The sequence below is a fragment of the Sinocyclocheilus rhinocerous genome, unplaced genomic scaffold, assembly GCF_001515625.1.
Source record: "Sinocyclocheilus rhinocerous isolate Xijiao unplaced genomic scaffold, SAMN03320098_v1.1 scaffold550, whole genome shotgun sequence".
NCBI lineage: Eukaryota > Metazoa > Chordata > Actinopteri > Cypriniformes > Cyprinidae > Sinocyclocheilus > Sinocyclocheilus rhinocerous.
Genome location: NW_015667382.1, coordinates 149,938 through 168,210, shown reverse-complemented (window position 1 = coordinate 168,210; position 18,273 = coordinate 149,938). Strand labels below are relative to the sequence as shown.

The 18,273-nt window shown below is 34.1% G+C and overlaps 1 protein-coding gene across 1 annotated transcript in view; it reads left to right on the top strand.

Annotated features, from left to right (window-relative positions):
- usp43a (ubiquitin specific peptidase 43a) overlaps positions 1-18,273 on the top strand; it is a 100,417-nt gene that overhangs the window by 52,641 nt on the left and 29,503 nt on the right. The window contains exons 7-9 of the mRNA XM_016545757.1: positions 10,808-10,970; positions 13,857-13,965; positions 17,490-17,590. Of these exons, the coding sequence (XP_016401243.1) occupies positions 10,808-10,970; positions 13,857-13,965; positions 17,490-17,590 (373 nt within the window). The remainder of the gene's footprint in view (positions 1-10,807; positions 10,971-13,856; positions 13,966-17,489; positions 17,591-18,273) is intronic.

The window sequence follows — 18,273 nt, the reverse complement described above, 5'->3', positions numbered from 1 at the left end:
CGTACTCAGTAACGAACTATGATTTAAAAGTAACGAAGTAGATTATTTTGCTTAATTTGTATTTAAGTGCAAGTAAAAGTACAGCTTTAAAAATATACTCAAAAAAGTACAAGTACCCGAAAAAACTACTTAATTACAGTAACATGAGTAGTTGTAATTCGTTACCTCCACCACTGCATTTTTGTTTCTCAGAAAAACAATGCTACATCCAGTTATTCTACTTTGAAAAAGTGCATTCCGTGTCAGAAAGTCTTTTTTTTGTTGGGTTTTTTTTTGGTCTGTGGGATTCCGCCCACTTGCAGTTTACCCAATAATGCAGAAAACACAGCATACTGCAGCCATGGAAGTGAGCAAACTAACTGGGTCGCAGATTCTACCAGATCTAAAAAGCCTCAGTATCCACCTAAAAAGCTCTATGACCACAAGCATACTAAAACTCTGATAAATCAACTCATCAGTTTACAGTGTAAGGTTCGTCGCCCTCCAATGTCAGTTGCGCTTGTTTGTGTTGCATGCCGTCATTCTGACAACCTGTGTGAACATTCAGTCCGAGGAGGAGGGGGCGGGAGAAACAATATCTTGAATTTAGACAGCGGTATATTTCAATCACACTGTCATTATTATAGACTGCACCTTTAAATGCAGTTAGCTGAACTTTAGAGTTAATTTGTATATTGGTATATTGCACATTTGTAATGATTATGTTGCTATTTAGTACATTTAAAAGTCCTCCTGTAGTCAATCATTTTAATCTCTTAAAACTGATCTTTGATCATATTTAAAAATAATTTCTTGATGTCTTAAAAGGGCTTAAATGTATCTCTACACCCTTAGCTCATTGAGTATACGCAGATTTGTGAATATGCAAATTAGTCTACGCCTCCACTCAATGGCACCAGCGCAGCCCTGCACTACTTTCACTCAGTTGGCAAAAGTAAATGCTATAGTAGACTGCAGAAGACTGCAGTAGACTGACCGGCTGTTGCTTTCAAGAACTGCTATGTCTTTGATTGGCTATATTATTCAACCCTGCAAAAACATGTTGTAAATAGAAACCTTTGACCAGATATGAAAAGGCCTGGCCCACATGTTGACAGGATTGGTTAAATATGTGTGATGTTGGAGGGGCCATTTCAAACTGCGTTTTTGAGACTGATTTTGGTACACCGCCTTTTTAAGGAGAATATTCTCTGCAGTGGTGTTGACTGATTCATTTGCACATGGTTTGTCTTTAAGCAAATAAAAAATCAACAGCTAGACATGTAAACAACAGTAAAAACTTGATTTTCACCACAGGAACTTTAAATGTAACACACACTTGAATAACACAGTTCAGTTAAAAGATTATTAAAACACACACTACCTGTCAAAAGTTAATAATTGGAATAAATAAGATTTTAATGTTTTTAAAAGAAGTCTTGTGTTCACCAAGGCTGCATTTATTTAATCAATAATACAAACAGTAAGGTTTTAAAATAACAATAATTATTAATAACCATTTTAAATATTATCAATTTAGTATAGGAAATTATGATCCGCACTCACGAGAACAATCTAGCCGAAACGTTTGTGTCTTTTCCCATCAGTAATGAATGTAAAATAAAAGAAAAAAAGAAGATTGTTCTCGTGAGTGCGGATCATAATTTCCTATACTAAGTAACTCAACAGATTGACGCACCAAAATAAAAAGATCAAGTAACGCAAGAGCGCAGTGCAAACGACGTTGTTAAAAAATATTATCAATTTAAAATAGCTGTTTTCTATTTAAATAAATATTAAAAGGTACACATTATATGGTTATACAACTCCATTTACTCAACTCAGTGTCACATGATCCTTCAACAATAATTCTGATATGCTGATTTGCTGCTCAAGAAACGTTGTTTCTTATTATTAATGTTAAAAGCATGTGACTGTACATGTACAGCAAATTAATTCACATGTGAGGTTGTTTACCTTATTATACAGGGGTCACATGGTTCTTTCAAAACACTTTACTTGTACAGCTGCTCATCTGGCTGTCAGCAGTTGGCTAATGACTGTATTGAAACACTTAGCATATTGTCCATCTTAATTACATTGCTGATCATACTTATGCAGTCATTGTTTAGGTAGCATCAGGGTAACATTGTTAATGACTCCTCACATAATGAAATATCATGTGCAGCATACGTTTTAAATGTGGTTATAACTGAAAATACTGAAGTAGAAGTGTAATGACAGGCTCATATACTGTATGCTTATATACTCCAAATGCTGCCTTCCTTCTCTCTGATTTGGCCTTTTCTACTGCAGTGATTTTTTTTCCCCCTTGGACAATTTCTAATCAGATGAGACTGTGTTTGGGTGTCTGCCAAGGTGTTGTTATTGAAAAATGAACTTGTGCTTGTGTTACATTTAGAAATTGATATTCCATCTGATGAAAAATAACAACACTGGGATTACTGCAAAGAAAGACAAATGGATTGGCAATTGTAGTGTCCGCCCTTGTTCTTATCTGTATGCGGTGTTCTTTCATCCAAATAAACTTCATTGTGGTGTAATCCTCTACTACAAACATGATAACGAATGGATCTATGTGTAAGTTCAATTGAAGTAAATTCTTTTAAATGTATTTGGAGTTTTAAGAGGTTTTAGAGCTGGATCTTCAATGACCAAGCCCATGGTTACAAGGGAAAATGCCATAAAATAGTGTTAGCAAGTAACCTTGGGCAGAACCAAGGATCAAAGGATAATCCGTCTTCCTCTATTTGGCTTGACTGGAGGCCATCTTGAAATAAGTAGTAATTTGTGTTGCTGTATTGAGGCATGTAAACAGCACTTTCCTGACCAACTCTCTTTCGAGAACATTTGGTCTGATCCTATTGTAAAAGATTATTGTTATTAGGAAATTTCACTTTTAATTTGCACTTATTATTTCACTTCTGAATTATTTAAATCTATGGATTATTCCATGTTGCTTTATTTTCCAATTGTCATAGGCTCCAGTGAATTGTAGTTACCTTAGATGGTAATTACAGCTTGTCTATATCAGGAAACAAGTGCTGCCCAGTCTTGGGCCTCATTTCTTTTTACAATGTGTAGTATATTAAGAGTGTTCATCTAGCTGTGAGAAACTTTAAATTGCATTATAAATAACTTTTTGCTGACTTTGCTTGAAGGCATGTTTTATAGGCATATAGCTACTACTGCAGCGAAAGCTTCAGAGACAGTTTGTCATAGACTCTCTGCCTCATTACAAGTGGCAGTTACCGATCGGCACTAAAATGTGAGTTGGTGTCTTCTGTCACTCTGCAATTATGTCACAGCTTATAAAGCACTATTTTAAAATGGCTGTATTTTTAGCAGCACATTTTTATAAGAACATGTTGAACCTCCCTCTCAGATTCAAGATATATTACAAATTGGGATATTGTATGTATAATTAGCAATGTTATGTGATGTAATACCCCTAAAGTAAAAGTATTAAGTAGTCAGTTTAGCATATGCAAAGAGTAAAACTGCTGTGATTGAGGTACTTTATTAAGAATCTGGATCTTCCTTTGGCCTTACAATAAAACAATGGCAGAACAGATGTTGTTCCTGTAGTTCAAAGAGCAGAGCATGTTTATAGCAACACCAAGGTCATGGGTTTGATTCCCAGCGAATGCTTGCACTGAAAACATTTAAACCTTGAATGCAATGTAAGTTACTTTGGAATAAAGCATGGCAAATGCAGGCCAGTTGTTAGTTTCAATGCAATGCAATGCAATGCATAAAATAAATAAATAAAAATCATATCTTTTTTTTTAACAGTGTAGTTATTATTGGTTCTGATTTTTCTGTTACATTTTTATATCTATTTACAGTGTCATGGAGATGTCAGCCTCCTGTTTTAATATCAGATTTAACTGTAATAGAAGTGTTCAGTACAATTTACAATAATAAAAAAAAACACTGTCAGCTGTGCTTGCCAGAAATTCACCAGAAACGTATTATGTGTCATACGAAGACAAAACGCTGTTAGGGTAACACACATGACAATAAAATAATGCAACAAAATATATTTATACGACATGCAACAAAATAATAGTAATTATTAATACAACAAAATTAAATTTTTGCAACAAAACTGCTTATATAAAATGTAATCATTTATGATATGTCACACAGGGACTTCTTTCCTTTCATTTACTTTTTTACTGTCAGTTATACATTAACTCATAGTTTTGCATGCAAAAATACAAATCTGACAGTACTTTACATATATATGAATTTACATATAATGTGGTGATAATCCATCTACAAGTTTTCAGTGTATATTAAAGTTAACCAGTTAACAGACTTGAAAACTAATACTAGCATATAGTAGCTGAAGTATAAATGAATTAGAGGAGGAAAAAGTCTGCTTATATACAAGGCTGTTTCCCGTGTAGAAACTGTGCCGCTTGCAAAAATTTGGTCAAGTGTAAAGAGTTTATATGTCCAGTAACACGGAAATGTTTTAAAATCACATCTTGTATTACCTGTTCAACTCGTAATGTGATCTATATGTTAAAATGTCCCTGTCAAAAGATATATATAGGAAAATCTTTGCGTCAGTTGAAATTAAGAATTAATGAACATAAATCTAGTATACGACGACAAGACATAACCTCTCCAGTAGCGAGACATTTTAACGAATTGGGACATGATATCAAGCAATTGGAATGTATAGGAATGGAGGAAGTTTTTGGGTCACGTAGAGGAGGTAATATAAATAAAGAACTATTGAAACGAGAAGCATTTTGGATTCATAAACTTAAATCACTGAACCCAAATGGTATGAATGAGGAATTAGATCTTTCTGTCTTTCTTTAATGAACTATGGTTGAACTTATTCATTTTTAATATTTTATATAATAAATTGAGTATTTACAGTGTGAAAACCAATGATAGTTTATGACGATGTATTTCTGATGTTCTTAATTATTGAATTTTCCATTGTTATACAATTTAAAGTTAATTGGAGTAGATATTGATGATTGATAGGATAAACTATAGGTTTGTATAATAGTGATAAATATGTGATCCTAAATAACTATTGTTTTAGTCACGGGTATATTGTGAGGTGTAATAGTGGATGTGACGTTTTGTGTTGGATATATATATGTAAATTGTCCAGGGTTTAAGTGGAAATGATTTAATGATTGTGGTAATTGAACATTGGCTAATTAATGTTGACGTCAATATAATTAGTGATTTGAAAAGTGGGTGGAGGGATTGAATTGCTTTACACACTGAGGAAGGCTTTGAGCCGAAACGTTTGTGTCTTTTCCCATCAGTAATGAATGTAAAATAAAAGAAAAAAAGAAGATTGTTCTCGTGAGTGCGGATCATAATTTCCTATACTAAGTAACTCAACAGATTGACGCACCAAAATAAAAAGATCAAGTAACGCAAGAGCGCAGTGCAAACGACGTTGTTAAAAAATATTATCAATTTAAAATAGCTGTTTTCTATTTAAATAAATATTAAAAGGTACACATTATATGGTTATACAACTCCATTTACTCAACTCAGTGTCACATGATCCTTCAACAATAATTCTGATATGCTGATTTGCTGCTCAAGAAACGTTGTTTCTTATTATTAATGTTAAAAGCATGTGACTGTACATGTACAGCAAATTAATTCACATGTGAGGTTGTTTACCTTATTATACAGGGGTCACATGGTTCTTTCAAAACACTTTACTTGTACAGCTGCTCATCTGGCTGTCAGCAGTTGGCTAATGACTGTATTGAAACACTTAGCATATTGTCCATCTTAATTACATTGCTGATCATACTTATGCAGTCATTGTTTAGGTAGCATCAGGGTAACATTGTTAATGACTCCTCACATAATGAAATATCATGTGCAGCATACGTTTTAAATGTGGTTATAACTGAAAATACTGAAGTAGAAGTGTAATGACAGGCTCATATACTGTATGCTTATATACTCCAAATGCTGCCTTCCTTCTCTCTGATTTGGCCTTTTCTACTGCAGTGATTTTTTTTCCCCCTTGGACAATTTCTAATCAGATGAGACTGTGTTTGGGTGTCTGCCAAGGTGTTGTTATTGAAAAATGAACTTGTGCTTGTGTTACATTTAGAAATTGATATTCCATCTGATGAAAAATAACAACACTGGGATTACTGCAAAGAAAGACAAATGGATTGGCAATTGTAGTGTCCGCCCTTGTTCTTATCTGTATGCGGTGTTCTTTCATCCAAATAAACTTCATTGTGGTGTAATCCTCTACTACAAACATGATAACGAATGGATCTATGTGTAAGTTCAATTGAAGTAAATTCTTTTAAATGTATTTGGAGTTTTAAGAGGTTTTAGAGCTGGATCTTCAATGACCAAGCCCATGGTTACAAGGGAAAATGCCATAAAATAGTGTTAGCAAGTAACCTTGGGCAGAACCAAGGATCAAAGGATAATCCGTCTTCCTCTATTTGGCTTGACTGGAGGCCATCTTGAAATAAGTAGTAATTTGTGTTGCTGTATTGAGGCATGTAAACAGCACTTTCCTGACCAACTCTCTTTCGAGAACATTTGGTCTGATCCTATTGTAAAAGATTATTGTTATTAGGAAATTTCACTTTTAATTTGCACTTATTATTTCACTTCTGAATTATTTAAATCTATGGATTATTCCATGTTGCTTTATTTTCCAATTGTCATAGGCTCCAGTGAATTGTAGTTACCTTAGATGGTAATTACAGCTTGTCTATGTCAGGAAACGAGTGCTGCCCAGTTCTGTCTTGGGCCTCATTTCTTTTACAATGTGCAGTATATTAAGAGTGTTCATCTAGCTGTGAGAAACTTTAAATTGCATTATAAATAACTTTTTGCTGACTTTGCTTGAAGGCATGTTTTATAGGCATATAGCTACTACTGCAGCGAAAGCTTCAGAGACAGTTTGTCATAGACTCTCTGCCTCATTACAAGTGGCAGTTACCGATCGGCACTAAAATGTGAGTTGGTGTCTTCTGTCACTCTGCAATTATGTCACAGCTTATAAAGCACTATTTTAAAATGGCTGTATTTTTAGCAGCACATTTTTATAAGAACATGTTGAACCTCCCTCTCAGATTCAAGATATATTACAAATTGGGATATTGTATGTATAATTAGCAATGTTATGTGATGTAATACCCCTAAAGTAAAAGTATTAAGTAGTCAGTTTAGCATATGCAAAGAGTAAAACTGCTGTGATTGAGGTACTTTATTAAGAATCTGGATCTTCCTTTGGCCTTACAATAAAACAATGGCAGAACAGATGTTGTTCCTGTAGTTCAAAGAGCAGAGCATGTTTATAGCAACACCAAGGTCATGGGTTTGATTCCCAGCGAATGCTTGCACTGAAAACATTTAAACCTTGAATGCAATGTAAGTTGCTTTGGAATAAAGCATGGCAAATGCAGGCCAGTTGTTAGTTTCAATGCAATGCAATGCATAAAATAAATAAATAAAAATCATATCTTTTTTTTTAACAGTGTAGTTATTATTGGTTCTGATTTTTCTGTTACATTTTTATATCTATTTACAGTGTCATGGAGATGTCAGCCTCCTGTTTTAATATCAGATTTAACTGTAATAGAAGTGTTCAGTACAATTTACAATAATAAAAAAAAACACTGTCAGCTGTGCTTGCCAGAAATTCACCAGAAACGTATTATGTGTCATACGAAGACAAAACGCTGTTAGGGTAACACACATGACAATAAAATAATGCAACAAAATATATTTATACGACATGCAACAAAATAATAGTAATTATTAATACAACAAAATTAAATTTTTGCAACAAAACTGCTTATATAAAATGTAATCATTTATGATATGTCACACAGGGACTTCTTTCCTTTCATTTACTTTTTTACTGTCAGTTATACATTAACTCATAGTTTTGCATGCAAAAATACAAATCTGACAGTACTTTACATATATATGAATTTACATATAATGTGGTGATAATCCATCTACAAGTTTTCAGTGTATATTAAAGTTAACCAGTTAACAGACTTGAAAACTAATACTAGCATATAGTAGCTGAAGTATAAATGAATTAGATGGCCCAGTCTGGGTAGCAGGTACTGTACAATATCTTTGCCCTCTTTTCTAGCACATATACAAAGTGCCCTCCCTTGAGAAGATGTGATTGACAGATGAGGTTAGAGGGTCATCTGTCTCAACAATTCTTAGATCAGCTTACATCTGGATCTCTCTGAAACTTAAGTTGATAGAGGTTTGGTGAGGTCATGTGTAACTGAGCAAAAACACACTTCACTTCTCTGATGGTGTGTAACGCTCTTGTATATTTCCCTGGTATTGTCTGGATTCTCAAGCCCAGACCAGTGAAGAATTCATTCTGCATGGGCTGCTTTTTTACTGCCACTTTAATAAATTACTAATATCTAATGTTGCTATTACAGTCGTCATCTTCCTCAGAGATTTTCTGTCATCATGTATCTACTCTGGTGTGGTGGAATTAAAGTAATAGTCCAGGTTAAATACAGTACATGTTAATCTTGTAAGCAAGCCAAAATGAATCAGCATTATGTCACAAGTGCTGTACGAGTTACTTGACTTGAATTTAGCCAGAAATGTTCCTTTAAAGCCACAGTGGAACACATGACTCTCATACAATGTAATGTTAAATCTTTTCTCTTTGAAGTATTGTATCATATGAGTTGTGGTACAAATTAAAAATGTTGTGATTGAAGTTTATTACCTTATTAAAAGTCCCGTAGCCTTAAGTATTTAATGCTTTGTTGTTATATTCTTGAAAAATGTTAGCATATCATCGCCCAGTGATATGTTCAAAGATGGATACATCCTTTGCCTGCATAAGTATAGTATATTCACGTAAAGCAATATTATCCTATAGCAAAGCTTGGCTGCGTGATTGTTTACGTCATCACAAAATGTGAACCTAACTATTGCAATGCTCTATATATAAAGTTGGATATATATTATATATCTAGCTTTATCAGAATACATACAGTACACTCAAATAAAGCGACATACAGTATACTTAGCATATATCAAATTATTGATTTCTTATATCGTTGCAAAAAGGAAAACTATATTATCACACAGCTCTAATCTGCTAAATGCAACATGAAGATTAAGATATTAGGATATATGTAAAGCTGCTTTGAAACAATGCGTGTTGTAAAAAAAAAGTTACAAAAATAAATTTGACTTGACTTGAGGTTTTAAAAGAAATTAGTGTTATAAATGCATTCATTCATTCATTTACGTACCTAACCTCATAATGTATAATCAAAATATCATAACTGAACCTTCTGGTGGACTTCTCTCTGTATACAGGACTTTTACAATCATTTAGAATGCTTAAACAACGCCTCTGCAAACTCGTGTTCATCTACCTCCATTAGAATCAAGTCCCCATCAAGTGGACTTGGATGCACATGACTCGCTACTTTTTCTTTAACTTTAAAATAAAACTGAGCACAAGAATTCTGTCCATATTCAAAAGAACTGCATTGTTCTACAAAGGCATTCAAGCTGTGGGCTGGTCTTAGTGTTTGTGTTTGTAAAAGTGTGAAGTGTGTGTGTGTGTGTGTGTGTGTGTCAGTGAGGGCCAAGTTTAATTAAGGCTCTCACAAGCTCACAGTTCCCCCTATTCAATCTGCTCCAGCTGGCCCTCAAATGAGACTCTGACGACTGAGGCCTGCTGTGAGTGTGTGATAGAGAGCGAATCAGAGAGTGAGAGAGAAACCACTTCCATCCTGCCGTGAAAGGAAGATACATAAGCACTTGAAACATGATATTTCATTGGATTGCTTTTGCAAGTTACCATCCGAATAGGGATATAGGAATTGTATTTGCAATTTTTCTTTAAAATCGAATTTACACCAAACGTTTGCCATAAAATAAACATTGGTCCTTCGATTTAAAAATGATCAGACACATTTATAAAAAAAAACAAAAAAACATTACACATTAAAAACACATTAACATTAAAAGTAAACTGTCATTTTAAATTGTCATGATGTGGAAAAAGTAACATAAGAGAAAGTGACGTCAATAGAGTTTGTTGAAGTTCAAAAGTTTTTCATGCTTAGGATTGTGTATGACGTCCTGCATTGTTGGTTTTTAATCACACTGTGGGATCAAACATCCACTTCTGATTGAAGTGAAAAATCATAGCATGCCAGCAGTCACAAAGGAAACCAAAGGGAAGTTGGAATGATGCAGAAGTAAATTGTGAAATGATAGTCAACATGTTTCAAATACTACTTAGTGTCTACGCATCCTGATACACTAGATACAACATATAAAAAACACGATTGGTCTTCTGAAGTCAGAGAACACTGTGTACTATAAGTCACAATTTTCCCTCCACTTTCCATTCAAACCACTTAGGGAAACTAAGCTGCAAAAATGGGTCATTCAGAAATCATATGCTGAAATCACCAAGAGCATATTAACTTGTGACCACCTACGTTTACATATTCATTGTCAGTAGTAATGCAATAAGCTTCAAGAGGCTGTGCTTTACAGTGATTTTAGAACAGCTAAGGAACATTGTTAGGCATGATGCAGAGTGGAGTACATATAAAAATGCAAAAATACAAATTTAAATGCTACAGAATTGTACTTACTGCAAATGTATGAAACATAAATGACCTTCCTTTTTATCTTATCAAGTTTTTAAGACTAGAAAAACTGTGTATAAAATTCTAGTTACTTCTAATTATATACTGCTATTTTAAAACACTGAGTATTTAATAACATGCTTATTTCTTTTTATCCACTGTAGGGTTCCATCACTCCCTCCCTTCCTCGCCATACACTGCAGAGCCTGAAGGTCACAGGTTACCACCCTCAGGGACGTTATCGTCAGAATTCTTGAATCAGGGTGGTTCTTCAAAGATCCTCCTGTTAATCTGCAATGTTGCTGGGTCTGGCCAACAAGCTACAAGGTAACCAAAGCACTACATTTTAAACAAATGTTACAGGCTAAGTCAGTGTTTCCTAACCTTATTGCCAACTGAACACCAAATAGTTTACAAGAGATTTCGAGAAATGTTCTAACCCATTCAGTGGACCCTTTGATGGACAGTAAGCCAGAGCAGTGTATTCTTTACATGTTGTTTAAAATTCAGTGGTAAGTTACTTTTTAAGCCTGGCCTATGATATTGTGTTATGGACCATGTTAATTTAATTTACGATGCTTACATTGCAAAAATTAAACAATTCTCCTTTAAAACACCCTCTCAGATTGAAAATTTAAACCTGATACAGCTCTTTTAACTTTTGCTGCAAACACTGAATCAGTATGATTTAAGATTCTGTCCCAACTTTATGTGCGGAGACAATTGTAAGGCAATTAAATCAATAGTATTATACTACTGATAAACATTCATATACTTGTGCCTTTATATTTCACCTTATTTTAATGAAGGAGGTGTAACTGAACTTTAACCTCTTTACTTTAGCTAAAGTGAACTTAACATGTCTTTTTTTAAACAAATTATTACTTTTATCAATAAAGGGTGCCTGAAATTGATTAAAGATGACCATCTGAAATATTACAAGCAGTACTATTTCAAATTAATACTCTTCTTTTAAATTTTTTTTTTTAAATCAAACAATGTGTCAAGGTTTACACAAATGTATTAAGCAGCACAACTGTTTCCGACTGTGAAAATAATCAGACATTTTTCTTAAGTGCCAAATCAGCAAATGATGTGTAATAGATCATGTGACACTGAGGGTTGGAGAATAAAACAGTTATTTTAAATTCTAATAATATTTCAGAACTGTACTTTTTACATCAAATAAATGCAGCCTTGGAGAGCAGAAGACTTGTTCAAAAACCATGACAAAATTTTGCTGACCCCAAACCTTGAATGGTAGTTCAATATATAATCAAATGAATGATTCAGCTTTATATGTAATATGTGTTATATGTGTAGGGATATATTTGGATTTTGAATTGTTTTACCCATTTAAAAATATACATAATGAATGTATTACGTATTTGCACAAAAAAAGCAGATTGGTGTAATGCTGCAGCATTCAGTCCTTTGCTATAGTTACAAGAGACAGTTCAAGATGCACAAAGACATTAATTCATACAAGTCAGATCAGTCAGCTCTGTCAGAATCAATAATCCAAGTAAACTGCAGAACAGGGATCATCTTGCATGCTCCACCTACAGCTGCACTGATCTCCTGGACTCTGGGGAGTGCTGCATCTGGCACAGTCTTCATCACTAACCTCCAGCTGTCAATCAGAGCTGCACACAGTCTCGCTCCCTCACCCGTGGACACAGAGCTATGGGTGGAAACAGATGACGGGTATTCCCCTGAAACACTTACAAATGTCAAGATGACATTTTAGGGCTATAAAGAAAAAGGAGAGAAAGAGAAAGAAAGTGTTTGTGTACTGCACCTTAATGGCAGATGCCTGCAGCCTCTGGCCCACATTTGATATTGGAAGTTGTCTCGCGGATTCGACATTTGCAACAAAAGTTAAAAGAGCTGTACCAGGTTTTCAGTCTGAGAGGGTGTTTTAAAGGAGAATTGTGTAATTTTTGCAATGTTAATTTGATTCTGTCCCAACTTAATGTGCAGAGACAACTTTAAATCCATTCCTAGGTTCAATTCCCTAAAGCGTGTGAGTGCATTGGTTCTATGGCACTTTCAAAACATTGCTCTGTTTGCTTGAGCAGTCTGATGTGTCTACTTCTAATTCAACCGATGTTGTCAGGCAGGTCTACCTGTAATATCTGATTTCTGGGAAACTGTTTTGCAGAGTTCTTGGGAAATCGTATTTATTTGTGTGGTGCAGTAGTCTCGCATAAGTAAGAAAAGTGGTAAGTTAACATTGGCAAGTAAATTGTTAAGGACTATGTTACCAAGCACTGAAAATATATACAAAGAGAGAGTGTTAAATCAGGCAAATAACCTAGTGAGTGAGGCATCCCCTCGCCTCTGCTTTTGAATTGTTGCCATCTGGTTGACTGTATTGTCTTCCTCGAAACAGATCCAAACAATTTTTTATCTATATATATATATATCTGAAGTCTATAAAAATGTGACTCGACTCAAGTGCCCATATATATATATATATATATAATGTTATAATTTTTTTAAATAGTTGATAAATGGTGACCAGCTGGTCTGGCCATTCACCCACTCCTTTATTCATTTATTATATTTATCTGAAATTTATTTTTTTATACCACAATAATAGACTGATTGACTCGACTAAAGTGCACATATATATATATATATATATAATGTTATAATTTTTTTAAATAGTTGATAAATGGTGACCAGCTGGTCTGGCCATTCACCCACTCCTTTATTCATTTATTATATTTATCTGAAATTTATTTTTTTATACCACAATAATAGACTGATGTGAAAATCAGTCAATCAATCAATCAATCAAATTGCACAGCAGTCTCTACCAATGTTTGTACAGAAAACACTGGAAAAATTACAAATATTTATAGACTGTGGTCAGAATTTCTCTCCGTCCACAATTCACAAACTGTCTAGTTAACTAAATGCTTACTAAATTGCTTCAAGTAAACCTCTGAATATATTTCAAAGACTAGCAAATTCAGTGTTTACTGTATTTCATCTACAGAAGTTATGTTTGTATCGACAGTCAAAAAACTCCCCTTAAACTGTAAAGTCAATAAATCAGAATAGAGCTTGCCGGATTGAGAAAGTGTATATTTACATATACATGTATTCAAATATGCATCAGATGGTCAGATAATCATAGATAGATAGATAGATTAGATTAGATTGATTCTGTCACTCATTTTGACTTTCTCTTTTTCTCTCCAGGTTTGGGCCTCCAATCCTGATGAGAGTAGAAAGGACTCTGTCTTGGGATCATCTACAACAGAATGTCTGCAATAAGCTTTACTTATTTCAGAAAAATACAATCATAAAGGTGAGTGTGAGCTGAACATAAATTACTACTCACAGGTTTTGGTGTTAGCCGCATATGCTGTGGTTAGAGTTAAAGTAATTATAGGATACCGAATCTCTATATTATGACAGAAGCCCCTCGGTAATTATGAGACCTCTCTCCCTGCAAGCTTAAATATGCACATGGGAGAAGGATAATCATAGAGACTAATGAGTTGAACAGGCGATGGAGAGATGAAGAGAAAGAGAGACGGTCATGAGTATAGATTCTTTTTCACTCTTATTAAATACACACCTGTTGGAGTTACTGACTGAATATGAAAGTGAATATGAAAAAGAGAGACTAGTTTAACTTTAAAGTTTGCAAAGTCAGGGAATCATCTTGAGTTAAAATCTAAAATAAATTTTAACCACTTTAGTAGAAATATGTTTAACTGACTAACAGCTTACATATATCAAATTAACTAATGCGTTAAATGCCACTTTGAACAGTAAGTCTTTACTGGATGTCACTGTGTTGTAACACCGGTCCTGTTCACTGACTCTGTTTTTTCTATGCTAATTCTCACAACTTATTTTTACTTACAATATTAAACCTGATAGATTGTATAGGAGCCTTGCACTGCACAGCAAACTAAATGTGTTAGAACGTATTTCAGAAAATTAATGAGAGAGAAAGACACGAGAGATCTTACAATGTCTCCTAATTGGTTCAGTACAACAGATTGGCCAGTACTGCAGAGAGCAGAGTTGTATTATTGTATGTCTTCACACCGTAATAAATTAAAGTACCAATATAAACTCACCTTCTCAAACAAAAGTCAGCTGCCGTTTTCATCTGTTCATTGTTTCCCATTAAATCTTTAATTTATCACTCTGTACGCTTGAGTACAGCTCCATTTTTCTCTATTTCTGCTTTAAATTGCATCTTTAGAGCCTGATGTTCCTCTCTTCCTCAGTTCCACTATAACTCATGCTGCTGTCATTCCCAGAGAAAGAATGAAACTAATTTTTCAAAACTCTAAATTTGTTAATGCAAAGAATGTGATATTATCAGGAAACTGTTTACATTATTTTCAGTGGTGCTAGAATGTTTATGAATCAAGATTTTGAAATGTTGTCACTCATGCATTGACAAAATTTTCCAGGAAGTATATATGTTTATTATCATATAATTAAAAATAATGGGGTAACAATTGTGTTTAGCAGTCCCTAGTCTATTCAAACATAAACCTGGAGGTTAAAGGGTTAGTTCACCCAAAAATCATAATTCTGTCATTTAGTTATTCTCATGTTGCTCCAAATCCGTAAGACTTTAGTTCATCTTTGAAACACAAATGAAGTTACTTTTCATGAAACCTGAGAGGTTTCTGTCCCTCCATTGAAAGTGCATTCCACCGAATGTTGATTAAGAGATCATAAAAGTGATACATATGAACCAAGCTGTTCAATTAGTCTTCTGAATAGGCTTGATTGTGTTATATGGCAAACATATTTAATTCAGGCTCTTATTCACATATAAACATTGATCAACACATATAAATATTTCTTGGTCATAGACATTTCTGAGGACTTCCAGAAAATCATTGTTGATGCACCCCAGGCTGGAAAAGGTTCAATCAGATTACAGTACATATTACAGATTACAAGTGGAAGAATCTCAGCTACAATGTTACTTTACTTTTGAGTGGTTGTCTAACAAAAATCACTCCAGGAGCAAGACAGGTAATACTCAAGGAAGGGCCCGAGGGTAACACCTATAGGATCCCCAGGCCTCTTTTACATTGTCTGAGATTAGTGTTTATTATCTGTCACCATCAAGCAAACATTGAACAGGAATGGTATGCATGTCAGCACAGCAATGAGCAGTGCTGGGTAATAACTGATTACATGTAATCTGGATTACGTAATTAGATTACATTTTCAAATGCTCCTAATCAGATTACAGTTACTTTTTTATGGATTACATGATTACATATTGTTCACACAATGGCATTAAATTATTCATAATTTATTGATTCTCCCTAATTCTAATTTTTTCCACTTTTAAATGTTAATTTCTAAAAATGCTACTGACTGTGTGTCATACCATTCAGCTTTGATTACATTCCCAAAAACAGAAAGAAATATTTCAAGGAATATATTTTCTTTCCCTTTGCTTTTTTTTTTATAAATATGGTATGTTTAATGGAAAGTTTAAAACATGTTTGATAAAAAGTAATCTAAAAGTAATCTAAAAAGTATTTAGAATACATTACCTAAAATGAGTAACCTAGATGTAATCTTCGTGTAAAATGTAATCTGTAATCATGGTCTACAAGTAATCTACGAGGAAGCCACTGCTCTCCAAGAAGACTAATGCTACTCATCTAAAGTTTGCCAAGGACCACGTGGGTGAGCCAGAAGACTATTGGAAGAATGTCTTGTGGACAGATGAGGCCTAAAAATAGCCATTGATTTAAATGAGAAGCATTACATTTGGGGGAAACCAAAACAGTGCATTCAATAATATGAGCCTCATCCCAAATGTAAAGCATGGTGGTGGCATTATTATTGTTTGGAGCTGATTTGCTGCCTCTGTACTAGGCTTGGCATCATTGATGGAACAATGACCCCGTGTTTTCTACAGGGTTTTTCAGTCCTTGAACTGAAGCTCAACAGAAAGTGGGTCCTGCAAAAAGACAACGAACTTAACACACAAATAGGTCTGATCCCCAGTCACAGAAAACATTTGATTGCTATTATTGTCTCTCAAGTTGGTCAAACCAGATTCTGAAGGCAAAGGTTCACTCTTAAATCAACATTATCAGAAGATCTGATCTATACAAGCTACTGTTCAAAAGTTTGGGTTAGTAAGATTTTTTGTTTGTATGTTTTTCAAAGAAAAAAATAAGAAATAATTGCACAAAGACTGCAATTATTTGATCAAAAATACAGTAAAACAGTAATATTCCAATATATTATTTCAAAAACAAATGTTTTGTATTTTAATGTTTTTATGTGATGGCAAAGCTGAATTTTCAGCAGCCATTACTTCAGTCAGTGTCACATGATAATTCAGAAATCTTTCTAAAATGCTGATTTAGTGCTCAAGTAACATTTCTTATTATTGTCAATCTTGAAAACAGTTGTACTGCTTAATATGTCTGTTCATGATCCTTTGAAGTGGTGTTTTTGTAACAATGTAAAAGTGTTTACTGTCACTTTTGATTAATTTAATGCATTCTTGCTGAATAAAGGTTTTACATTAAAGAAAAAAAAAACTTACTGACCCTAAACTTTTAAACCGTAATGTTGGTCAAATTTATCCAGAAAAGCAGATTTTAAGGGTTCACAAACTTTCTAGAACCACTGTTCACACCCTTATGTCATTGCAAACCTGAATACTGTTATTTTTATGAAACACAAAGTTAGAGTTTTTGAAGAATCTTCATGCAGTTCATATTCATATAAGGATTTTTAGTTAAATGAAGCTACACGTGGGGGGGGGGAATCAATAATTTGGTGTTACATTTTTGATGAGTAGTTTTATTTTTTCTTCTACAGACTACTGAACTGTTTAGGATTCGTGTGGTGGGTGGGTCGGCTTCCTGCGGTTACCTGTCTCCCCACGACAGCAGACCTCTGTGCCACCCAACCGTGGACAGGTGAGCCCCCATAACCCAGCCGAATAAAACAAAAGCACTAAATATACATTTCCGTTCGAAGGTTTGGGAGCGGTGCAATTATTTAAAGGGTTAGTTCACCCAAAAATGAAAATTAGCCTGTTTTACTCACCCTCAAGCCATCCTGTTTTTCTGTCAATATGGGGTGCTGTGTGTACATTAATGAGGAAAAAAAATTAACTTAAATGATTTTAGCAAATGGCTGCAATATAACAAAGAGTGAAAAATTTAAGGGGATCTGAATACTTTCCGTACCCACTGTATCTCAAAATCAAATAATTATTCCAAAACACTAACACATGTTCTCTTTCAACAGGAACATTTAGTCAATCATAGTACAATGTCATAAAAACACTAACATCAGATGGAATTACTGAAACTGCATTATTTTATGTGTCAGATCTTCCCTCATACAATAGTATATTGTATTGATCATAGATTGTGTTTTGCAGTTTTTTTGAAGCCTCTCTACATTTTTGTTTTGTTGGGTTTGGTAAATGCATGCATTTTGTTTCTTTTGCTACAAAAATTCAATACAAAAAAATGAATGACCCATCTCAGAGTAGCTTTATAGAATGTACGGTTTATGAAAAAAGAAGACAGAGACAGAATTACTGAAGTAAAGGCTTTATTTGCAACAGGACATTACTGCAAGATAACAAAAA